Source organism: Aptenodytes forsteri, unplaced genomic scaffold (assembly GCF_000699145.1).
Source record: "Aptenodytes forsteri isolate BGI_AS27 unplaced genomic scaffold, ASM69914v1 Scaffold118, whole genome shotgun sequence".
In the NCBI taxonomy this organism is placed as follows: Eukaryota; Metazoa; Chordata; class Aves; order Sphenisciformes; family Spheniscidae; genus Aptenodytes; species Aptenodytes forsteri.
This window is the reverse complement of record NW_008795859.1, coordinates 1,760,444-1,771,858: the sequence shown is the minus strand read 5'-3', so window position 1 is coordinate 1,771,858 and position 11,415 is coordinate 1,760,444. Positions and strand designations below refer to the sequence as shown.

Genomic DNA, 11,415 nt, shown 5'->3' with positions numbered 1-11,415 from the left:
GTGGAATTGCCAGGCCCGCACTGTGAAGTGGAGCTTGTAATGTAGGTTAGACCTCTGCATCTGAATTTCTTCTTCAGACAAAAGGCCTGAAAGAACAGGAACACACAGACTGCTACAAGCTGCCTTAATACCGCCTTTATTTCTGTCTGAGGGCGAGGAAATTGTCGCTGAGATTGGACAGTCCATAGTCTCATCTCTGTTTTTGTTTTGGTTTGGTTTTGTCGTTTCCCCCCTTCTTTATAAATCTCTCCAGCAATTGGGTAATGGTGATCCAGACCCTAAAATTATGAGAAGCACAACTAGTTTCTGTCATTGAACGTTGGTTTTAACTGCAGCGATGGCAGGAGCATTTGGGAGTTAAACCAGCTGCTCAATTTATTTTATTTTTTTTAAAATAAGGTTCATCTTGTTGTGTTGACGCTCCAGTTGGCATCACTACAGCTTGGCCTTTTACTTTCAAAGCTCTGGAAATGCACAGAAGTTTCCTGTGTCTCAGAACTGAAGCCCCTGCATGTGGTAGTTCTGCCGAGATCCTTGGCCTTCTTCCTCTCTGGTTCATCAAACCAGTGCATTAACGGTGGTTTTGTTGGGGGCAAAGACACCCCAAATGGCCCAGCCCCTAAGTACCTGCTGACAGTTTTGTATTTCCCAGTGTATCTGCGTGCTCTGGATGGGATTAGCCCCTGCAGTTTGCCTTAATCTTTGTTGAAGAGAGGTGGGGAGGCAGGTCATGGTCTTCTGAAACAAGACCTACAGGTTGGGTTCCTTCACTGAGTTTTTAGGAGCACCAAAGGGATTTGGGTGCCAAAGACCATGAGCACCTAAATCACTTGGGTACTTCTGAAACTGCCCGTAACCCATCCCTTTTTAGGATCCCAGACAAATAACGTGAGTTTTTGGAAGAGCTGAGCTCCCAGTAGCCCTGCAAGAGGAAACGGAGCTGTTGGACCCACAGCACTTCTGAAAAATCGCATTAGTCTGGTCTCAAAGCCAAACCTGAGGCTTCTTTTTTCTTCCCCATAAATCTTGGTTTGCAGAGTCCTCCCCGTGCAGCTTCTGTCTCAGGCTGCAGAGCTGCCCCATCCCTCAAAACAGCGCATTTTATGGTGAGGGTTATAAGCCTGGTTCAGTGATTTCCATGAGCTGCCGCAGTTGCCTGTGGTTGCCTTGCCTGTGGCTGCCCTGTCAAGCCGTCGGGGTCTGATCGGGGCAGGGGAGCCCTGCAGCCACAGACGTGGTTTGGAAGGCTGGGGGGGGCGGGGGCCCCCCCCAGCCACAGACGTGGTTTTGGAAGGCAGCCCTGTGGAGATGCCTTTCTAATCCCTCCTGGGTACTTTGGCTTGTGCTTAGAAAGGGGCGAGATGAGAGGAGAAAGGCAGAAGGTGTGCGGTTCACACGCCAGCCTGGATCGGACCCAGCGTTCGCCTCCCATGGTCAGCACAGGCGCCCTGGCAACCCATGGAAATAGTGGCAAGGGCTAAAAAACACCTTACCAGCGTGTGCTCCTTTACAGAGAGATTTACTGAAGTCGTTTTGTTCGCTGAAAAGCCTATCCCCAATTTATTTTCACTTACATTGAAACCTAAAACAAAAGAGAGAGAGAGATTGACTGTGCTCCCTGCAAAATTGTATCTCGCTTCAGTATCTCGCTAGGTGAAATGACCCTAGAATAGTGCAAAATTTTGGAAACTTAAATTTTTAGTTTCCCAACATGAAGAAGCTGGCTTGAGTTCAGGGTGCAGATGCCTCTGCAGCTGGCATTTCTAGGAAGCGCGCTCTGTGCTTGCAAATCCCACCTGCTGCTGCCCAACACCTTCATTTATCCGTTCGGTTCACACCCCTGTTTGCGATTCCAGGTTGGTCCCAATAAGTGGTCTGTGACTACCGGGGGTCTGGGAGGGGAAGGGGCTCATCTTGCAGATATTTATATTGTATAAAGCAGCTTATTTCTACAAGAAAAAAAAAGTTTTTAAACGCCAACAAAGTATACAGTAGTTTCAGTTCCGGTTTTTGTGACCTTTTTCAGGGATCATTTCAGTGCATTTCTGTACAAAATAAAAATTTAAGGAAAAAAGGATTTTGAAGTATATTAAAAAAAAAAGCATCTTCTGTACATAGGCAAACTCAAGAATCTTCTCTTCAAACCCTGTTTCTTGTAGAAACATGTTGAAATTTTTTTGCTGATTTCTTTGTACTTCAAGAGCATGTAAATAATTTATTAAAAGTGACTATTGTAATTTGGAGTTCTTTTTAAACAGATTCCAGCTCTAAATCATGTTGAGGAGATGGGGAGGAAGAAGGACTAAGTATAGCAAAGGAGCTGGTGGCATTTACAGCTTGTGTCAAGCTTTGTATAATGTGAATTCTGTATAAATATGTTTTTTGTCAAATAAATACATGGAATTAGAAGCATTAAGAAACTGAAGACAAAAAATTGCCAAGTCAAGGCTTCTTCTTTCCCCCCCTTCCAGTCTGAAACCTAATGTGCAAAATCTATTTATTTCAAGCGAGGAAATGTGTACAGTCTAATAGACAACCTAAAATGTATTTAAGTGAGTTTGCAACTGGATTTTTTCAATTTAATATTTGTTTTGTTTTTATGAGTTTCCTCCTTAATTGCCACTGTAGTATTTGTCCAAGTGAAAAGAAACACATCGTAACGGACACTCTAAAACAAATGGGCAGTTTTAAAAGCAAAACGGAAGAACACCCGGCTCCCAATCCTTGCAGTTTTCTGGTTCTATAAACAGGTTGTTTTAATTCACAGTGTGAAAATAAAGGGCCTTCTTTAAAAGGAGGTAGGTAAAATGGTTTGCAATAAATGAAAAAAAAAAAAAATCTTATTTTTTTCAAGTTCCTTAAAAAAACAACTCTGCTTTGAAGATTTAGGATTTCTGCTTTTTCTTTCGTTAAGCAAATTTATAAATTTAGGGATGTTTTGTGCATATAGAATCTGTCACCAGTATGTATCTTGTTTTGAAGAAAGTGTTTTTGTTGTGGATGTGTCATGCTGTATATATTTGTTCATATTTTTGTGAATTGAATACTATGTACCATTGTATTATAGTAACTTTTATAAAGCAAACCATAAATATACTGACTTTTCTTACAGAAAAATTATGTTGTGCTTAATGTATAGCCAGGGCAGCTTTTTGCTCTCTGACCTGTGCTGGGAACCGTGAGAGCTCAAGGAACCAGATCCAGAAAAAGAGCAGTCCAAAGAACTGATTTTCAGCAAAGTTTAGTGAAAATATTAATTCTGGTGAGCAGGAAATTACTTTAAGCAACATTATATTGCATGAAAGAAATATGTGAGTGATGTAAGTTTATAAACTTAAAGAAAATTTTCTTAGTAGTAAAAATCCTTACAACCCTTAAGAGCTGAAGCACAGCCAGGCGCTGGTCTCCCTGCCGCAGTGCCGGGTGTCCCTAACGTGTCCAACCTCAGTGGTGCTGCCTGGGCAGGTGAGGGGTCCCTGCTCCTGCAGCCTCTGCCCTGGATTTTTGATTTCACATCTTTTCTTTTCTTTTCTTTTTTTTTTTTTATTTATGGTGGTGAAAGCCCTTAAGCCATGAAGCGAGGTGTTAGTGTTGCTGGTTCGGGTGATGATGTAAGGCTGTTGGGGCCAGAGGCCCTTTGGTTTTCTTTTAAATCAGTTTATTCAAATCTGAAATTAATTGTTACCTGCGGTTTACAGGAGGGGGGAGCCGCTGCGATTTGGTGCGGCTGAAAGTACAGCCTGGAGCCAGCCGCTGCCCCCCGCCCTCCCTCGCTGGGGGCTGCTGCTGCTGTGAATGTGGTGGTGGTCAAAGCGGCTTCTCTGAGCTTTAGAAAAAGAGATACCTGAAGCAGAGACAAATGGAGTGGCTGATGGAGGAGGAAATGGAAGAGACAGGAGAGAGCCTGGGCTGTAGGTGGCTTCCCAGCTCAGTTCTTGGCTTCTATAGCTGACCACGGCAGCTGAAGGGGTGGGGATGCCAGGACAGCCAAACCTTGGGCTGGCGCGGGGCAGAAGGCAGCAGGGCTCAGCCTGGAGGGTGGCCGGATGGGGCAGGGGCTTGGGCTGGTGGAAGGACTTGTGTCTGAGGAGCCTGTCCTGAGCTGAGGGCTTGGCAGAGGCTTTGGCTGCTTGAGGTTTGAGCAGCTTTGATGCTGGGAAACTTGGGGAGCGGCAGTGGGTGCACCGGGGCTTTGGAGGGCAGATGTTCAACAGTGGGGAGACCTGGGGACACCAAAGACCCTGAGATGTTCTTCAGAAGTCGTGTACTGAGGTCTGTGGGCTTCTCGGGGAGCCTTTGACCTGCAGCCACAGCGAACATGGGGTAGAGGGGCTCCAGCCCCGACACGTTAACTTATCAGGCACTCAAGCTGTGACAGAAAAGGGTTTTATTGTGTCAGTGGGGAAAGTCCCCTTGCAAAGGACAGTGACAACACCAGAGTGATGCCCAGAGGGGATCTGAGCCAAGGAATTGCTGCCAATGCCAACAATTACTTCTTGAAACACGGGAGAAACCCCAACCCTTCATTAATTCAGGTATTAGAGCAAGACTCTGTTGCCTTGGGAAGGCTGAAATCCATAAATTCGATTAAGTCTCATTACAGAATGTTGTAGCTACCCTAAAACCATGTGTTTAATCTCAGCAAATTCAAATTCAAGATTGAGTCTAAAAGCGATTAAAATAAAATCTTACAAAATGAGATGCAGAGAGAGGCAAACGCCTCCGTGATTTCCTCTCCCAGCTTCCTGCGTAGCTAAAATTAACAGAAAACTTTGGATAGACTAAATTTAAGCACTCCCAGTTGTTTCTTGTGTCTTCCTCCGTAGCTGCGTGTCTTTGGCACATGCCTTAAATATGCCCTTTGAGAATTCGGTGGTTTGGGTCAGATTAAACTGCTTTTTAAGAGCATGTTTGCTATTTCCCACACTCCCTCTCCCAAGAAGTCACCGGAGGGCAACGCTAGGGCTAGATCGGGAAAGGTGTTGAGTCTTTTTACATCTCCAGCTTGGCAGCAGCTTCCCTGGGTTTATGACACTTAGGTCTCAGCCATTTACCAAAACATCAGCTGTTTCCTGGTTCGTTTGTGAATCAGCTTGTTAGGGGCGAGGGCGGCATTTTCTGCCATCCTTTAGATGCGCTTGGTCTCCCCGTTGGGCTCCAGGATGGTCAGGTTTCCTCTTGCGTCTTGATCTATTTCTATTGCTTCAAACAGAGACTTGAAGTTCCCAGCTCCGAAGCCCTGCAGAGACGACAATGTTACAGACCATGGGGATGGGCAGTGGGTTTGTCAGCTCGGAATCGACTGGAAAAGAGCAGCACTGAGAGCTGGCTGGGTGACAGTACTTGATGGCCCTGAGGTCTCAAAGCCAAGATCGTTGTGAAATCCTCAAACCAACCTGGTGGTTATGCCGCTGTATGATCTCCAGAAAGACCGTGGGTCTGTCTTGAACTGGTTTGGTGAAGATCTGGAGCAAGTAGCCTTTCTCATCAAAATCCACCAGGATTTTCAGTTCCTGGAGAAAAGAAACAAGGTGACAGCTTGAAGACCCACAGAGGAGCAAGGGGATCCCTCTGCATCACCCTCATCCCTGCAAAACACTTTGGGGAGCCGGTCCAGCCCCGGGCAAACCTTTTCCCTCTCAGGCCAGTCTGACTCACCGCCAGCTTATCAATGTTCTCCTTCACTTTGATTTTGGCAGTTTTCAGCCTCTCCCGCAGCATCTGGTAGTAGCTGGATGGCACGTCCATGAACTGCATGCCCCGCTGCTTCAGGTTGGTGATCTGCAAGGCAGGGGAGACCCCCGCGTGGGTCAGGCTTGGGGCTTATTTGTGGAGCAGTTTTTGCCAAGAGGATGGCCTGGGACAGACGGTGTCAGGAGGCAGCGATACTTCCCCATGACATTGGCCTGTCCCACCCTCTCTCTTTGGGCACCAGGAACGGGAGGGCCCAAGATGCCCTCTCCAGGCAATGCAGAGAGTTGGCCACCGTGAAAGGATGCTTCATCCCACCCTGACCCCCCAATACCTCTGGAGGCCCTTTGGTCTGGAGAGGAGTCCAAAACCCAAGTGCTCAACAGCAGCTGGGCTCAATCCAGACCAGCATCTGCCCCAGGCAAAGGCGGGTGATGTGCTATGGTGGCTCAGCCCAGCAGCCCGGGCTGCCCGAGCTCCCCACCAGCCACCCCGCAAGGGCAGCACGTGCCATCGGGGTCCCTGCAGACCCCAATTGCTTTAAGCTGGAGGGTCGGGCATCTGCCAGCAGCTCACAGGTGCAGGCAGGTCCCTTTCCAGCGACTCGCTGGGCAGTTAATCCTGGTTGTAAGACAACCACGGCACAAAGCCCACTCAGCCTGCCCATGTCCTCGTACCCCAACAGGGGTCATAGTCCACCACCGCCCTGTGATGAGGACTCTGCCTGGCGGAACGGGGCAGAGGCAGAGCAGTGCCGGGGCAGGACGGGCTGGGGCAGGGAGCTGCCCAGGGCTGCACTCACTGCTGAGATGATGTCAGAGGTGTTCAGCGCGATGTGCTGGACTCCGGCCCCTCCGTAGTAGTCGACATACTCCTACAGGGAAACAATGTCACTGCGTTAGTGACAGCACAGCTACAGCGTGCAAAGGGCTGGGCGTGGGCTTAAAACATGAAAGCAAAATCAGCTCAGGGACACCATGAAATGAAAAAAATACGCTATTGGTGAGATCGGGGTAAACTGGCTCTGTCCCCGTGGCTCCCCCAGGCTTTGACAGCTCTTGGCAGACCTGAGCAGAGCCAGGGTTGCTTTCCAGCAGCCACCTTAGCACAGCACGTCTGCGCCGGCTCCGAGTCACTGACCCCTTCGTCCCTTGACCTTCACCAAAGCCCCGCTCAAGGTGATGGCAGCTTGATGGATCAACCACCGGCATCTGCTCACCTGAATCTGGGATTTCTTCTTGCCGAGTGCTGGCTCGTTGATGGGCATCTTAATGGTCTCTTCGTAGTTGGTGACCACAATGGAGCGCAGGGCACTGAACTCGGTGTGCAGCTGCTTGTCATCCACCGACCAGAAGCGGTGGAAGAGCAGGTTCTTCTGGTACCTGCCCAGGCCACAAAGGGCATGATCAAGTCCCTTGCTCCATCCCCGCACTAATGAAGCTCTGCTCTAGCTTAATTAGCCTCAGCCACCACCATCGGAAGCAGTGAGACCAGCAGGATGGCGCTGCTGCTCCATCCCACCTCCTGCCAGCCCTCCCCACTCTTACCAGTCCGCCACTGGGACCATCTGGAGGTCGGGCTGGTTCCCCACGACGTGGTCGATGAAGTTGAGCTTGGCGCTCGATCTGTGGGGGGAAGCCAGGGGTGGCTCTCAGCTGGGCTCGGGGGCACCCCACGGCGTGGGGGGGCTCCGGGGCGAGGCAGCAGGGACCTGTCCTGTTCCTCAGTGGGATATCCCACCGGCACACGGTGGGAAAGAGCCAGGCAAGACCCTCTGGAAAGTACTCACAGCTTCGGCAGCAGGGGGTCCTTGAAGAGGGGTGGGTGGTACCCAGGTAGAAAGAGGCCCTTGTAGTTGAGCTTTTCTATCAAGGTGTGGGTGGTGTCACCGTACTGCGAGAGGGGGGAAAGCGGTTGCGTGCTGGCCCTGTTTTTTCAGGGACCTCCCAGATCCAGCCTGCTTCCGCGGACCCTGCTCCAGCGCGGGGGCTCAGCCTCCGCAGCTGCCCTGCCTCTTACCGTCTGGATCACTGCAAACTTCACCTTCCCGAATTTGTCCTCCTCCACCCAGGGTTCCTTCACCACCACGGCTCCGCGCTCCTTGGCTTTCTGGGCAGAAGGAAAGAGACCCCCTCCTGCCGCAGCTCCCCTGGGCTGGGGGGAGATGTCCCTAGGCCCTTCCCCACCTCCCCTTGCCATTTCAGGGTGCCGTGCAGGAGGGAGCAGAGGGGCTGCCTACCTGCACGATGAAGTCACAGTCCTCCACTTCAAAGGCAATGTCCTTCACCCCATCACCGTGCTTCACCAGGTGCTCCCCCATCTCTGCCCAGAGCAAAAGCAGCCGTGGGCATGAGCAGAGGTGCTTTGCTCCGCCGTGGCCCTTTCCCACACCATCTCCCCCCACGGACCCCCGTGGTACCTACCCTCATTCCCCGGGTTGAGAGCGGATGAGAGAACAAACACGATCTGGCAAGGAAGAGGAGGACAGGTGAGGGATGGAGATGTGGCAGTGCCCCCAGGCTGGGGCAGATGCACTGCAGGCGCAGGGTTTAATGGTGCAAACAGATTTCGGCAGCACCTGCATGCCCGACACCGCCTTGTCTTCCCCCGACCTCCACCCTGGCGGTGGCACCTCTGCAAGGTGCTTCAGCCCCCTTACCTTGTCCTGCTTGATGGCATGTGAGACCACCTCCCTGCTGCCAGTCTCCAGGCCCCGGTACGCCAGCTCCTCGAACCCCAGCTTGTTGCAGTAGTAGGATGCAGCCTGCGGGCACGCGAGAGCCGCCCCGGGTGAAGCCGCGGTGCTGGTGGCCCCCGGTTCCCGCAGGGCTCCCCCCAGCCAGGGCAGCGCCAACAGCCCATGGGGAACGGCCACCGCAGCGTGTGCACGTGTGTGTGCGTGTGCAGGGAGCAGCCGAGCTTTTCTGCTTCCCTCCAGCAGCCCGCAGGAGCAAGCAGAGGAAAGAAAGGGCCCATATTGGGGAAAAAAACCCCAAACTCAGTGGGAAGTGCTGCCTCCAGAGCCCTTCCGCACCCAGTGCAGCCAGGGACAGGCAGGGCACAGTGGACGCAGGGCTGGTGCACAGCAGGGCAGCAGGCAGGGAGCCGCTGCCGAGGGGGAAACGTTTTTGCCTGTCTCCTGTTCATCTGCGAGGTTGCGCGAAAAGCAGCTCAGGGTTGAAGCAGAGGGATTTTTAACTCGCCAGCGGCCTTTTAGCAGCGAGTGATGGAGAGCAGCTACCATGATGCCCTATTGCTCTGCAGGCCGGTGACCACGGCTCGAGCCCTGCCTCGTGCCGGTTTGCATTTTCCGGGCTCCTCCTGTGCACACCCCCAGGCAGCCGCCCCTCACCTTGCGCAAGGGTCCCCAAGGCCATCTACCGAGGTCATGCCGGTGGGCACAGGCTCTGAGCCAGGGACAGGCTTTGGGATGCCGGCGTGGCCCCAACCCGGTGGGCTGCGGGGACGAACCACCTCCCCCAACAACCAATAACCAGAGCGGCCACCCTGTCCCGGCACGGTGGGTGCCTACCCGGCTGGCCGCAGCCTCTCACCTGCTTGGCATTGCCGACCCAGAAAGTGATGGAGTGGAAATGGATGAAGCGGCCTCGCAGGGGCTAAAGGGAAGGGGAAAACAGGGCTGAGAGCCACCGCTGCAGCCTTTCCCGCAGCACTGCTCGATTCTGGAGCAGGGAGAAGCGATGGCTGCGACCCTGCAAATGCCTCTCCTGCGAATGCATCTGAATTAACCATGTGAAACCCCAGCTGCTGCCCGAAACAGCGATTTTCCAAAGTGCTTTACAGTCAGGTGCCGCAGGATCCTGCTCTGCAGGGTGGAAGGTGCAAAGCCCCTGCTTGCCTGGGGCCACGTCGGCCCTGGTGTTCCCAGTGCTCCCCGCAAGCAGCCCCCCCAGTGCCGGGGCTGTCCAGGCACGGTGGCCAGAGCACGACACCCGCCCGCGAACCTTGTTGTGTTAAAGATTAATCCTCCCTCAAACACTCTTACACAACTGCCAGTGCCGGGACAAATCCCCCTTCGCTCTGTTCCCCACCGCCGTCCCGCCGGGGCTGGCTGGACCCAGGCACGCTCCCGCCCAGCCTGCGGCGTCAGGCACCCGGCCACCATGAGCACCGGCAGCTTTGAGAGCACTTTATGGGAGAAAAAGGTGGCGAATAGGTGCAGCATTTGGAAATAAATGTTGCAACAAATGAGGATTCTGCTTAGGCATCAGGGTTGACTGGGAAATACCCATCGTGTCCCATTTGTCGCTCTCCTCCCAAACCAGAAAGAAAAAGGAAATGAAAAAATTTCCATCATTAGTGGTGATTTACAACGAGGAACCACGTCCTGTGTGGCCCAGCCAGAGAGCAGTTTTATTTCTGATTTTACCAGGTAATCAAGGAGTAAGGAATTAATATTATTTGCATTAGCACGGCTGATGTTTCACATCAGGCAATGGGCCAGGACCGTGGACACGAAACGGCTCTTACCTTTTCTCCCTTGTCTGTGTAAGATGTCTAAAAGAGAGAATCAGAAAAGAGAGATGTTAGCAGTTCAGGAAGGTACCTCAGCCCCCAGAGAGCTCAAATCCAAAGGTCTGTATGAGGAACAGCTCTTCTGTACGACTTCCAGCACAGTCACTGAAAAGTCCAAATTCAAGCAGAGATTAAACCCGGTAAAGCTCCTGAGACGTCCCGTGCCATCGAGCCCCGGCCATTCAATTTAATTCCCATCCGCTGCCCCTCACCATTTTTGTGACCTGGCGATGTGACAGCGGCAAAGAGAGTGGGAGTCCACCAGGGCATTTAATATAGTGGCGGGACGGGGGAAGCTCCTCCTCGGCTCCACCTTCTCCCACCCCCAACCCGAAGCGTTTGCAACCCAGAGATGTGTTTGGTTTGGGCTGGGAACTGCCAGCATTATCCTGCGGGTGGCTTTCCGGGGCCATGTCACGGGGTCCTTTGCAGTCCTGGCTGTGGCACAGCAGTGTTAAACGTGGAGGGTGGTGAGCGTGCAGGAGTGCAAGCGTGCAAGTGTACGAGGCTCTGTGGCTCGGAAGCCTGCTAACCCCACAGCAAAACCTCCCTGGCCCCCTGCATGCCGGGGCCACGGGGGGGTGATGCAACTGCGGCAGCACATTCCCCCCAGCCCTCCCGCCTGCCCCTGGGGACGTTCACCCTTTCGCAGGGACGTGTCCTATCCCGGCCAGCGTTGAGCCAGGACAGTTTGGCTGCATGCAGCCTCCAGCTGTGTGTACAGTGTCCGGGCCTGGGGCCATGCGGTGCCACTTTCAGCTCCGGTGAGCCCAGCGCTGCGGGGGTCCACAAAATGTGGGAGCGGCAGGAGGAGGGGGCAGGAGGCAGCCCTGCCATGGGGAAACACCAGTGCACAAACACCCCACGGCTGGGAGTGGTGGCAAGCCGGAGCCACCGTCCGGGCCAGGGAGGACGAGCACAGGGGGCTTGGGTGGGTGTCAGCGGTGCAGGGCTCTGGTAGTGGGGTTGTGTCCCCTGCTGCCACGCACCCTGCCACGCACCCCGGGGACACAACCCTGTGCTGCCATGCACCGGCCCTGCCACTGCGCTGGGGCACTGGCTGGAGAGGAGCCAGCAGCAGGGACAGGGTCACCCCGTGGCACCGTCACAGCTGTACAACCCTATGGCAGTCGCACTGCTGTGCCACCACGTGTCACCGTCACAGCTGTGTCACCCCATGTCGTTGCC

The 11,415-nt window shown here is 53.1% G+C and overlaps 1 protein-coding gene across 1 annotated transcript; it reads right to left on the bottom strand.

The window, feature by feature from the left end:
- Positions 1-5,128: 5,128 nt before the first annotated feature.
- On the bottom strand, positions 5,129-11,064 carry HPD (4-hydroxyphenylpyruvate dioxygenase). Its single transcript, XM_019473269.1, is given in 18 exon segments — positions 5,129-5,239; positions 5,397-5,513; positions 5,659-5,781; positions 6,494-6,565; positions 6,911-7,073; positions 7,239-7,316; positions 7,481-7,584; positions 7,711-7,800; positions 7,931-8,013; positions 8,115-8,157; positions 8,351-8,455; positions 9,246-9,308; positions 10,183-10,209; positions 10,433-10,513; positions 10,515-10,778; positions 10,780-10,888; positions 10,950-11,029; positions 11,032-11,064. Coding segments are annotated over 18 exon segments (1,746 nt in total).
- Positions 11,065-11,415: the final 351 nt, after the last annotated feature.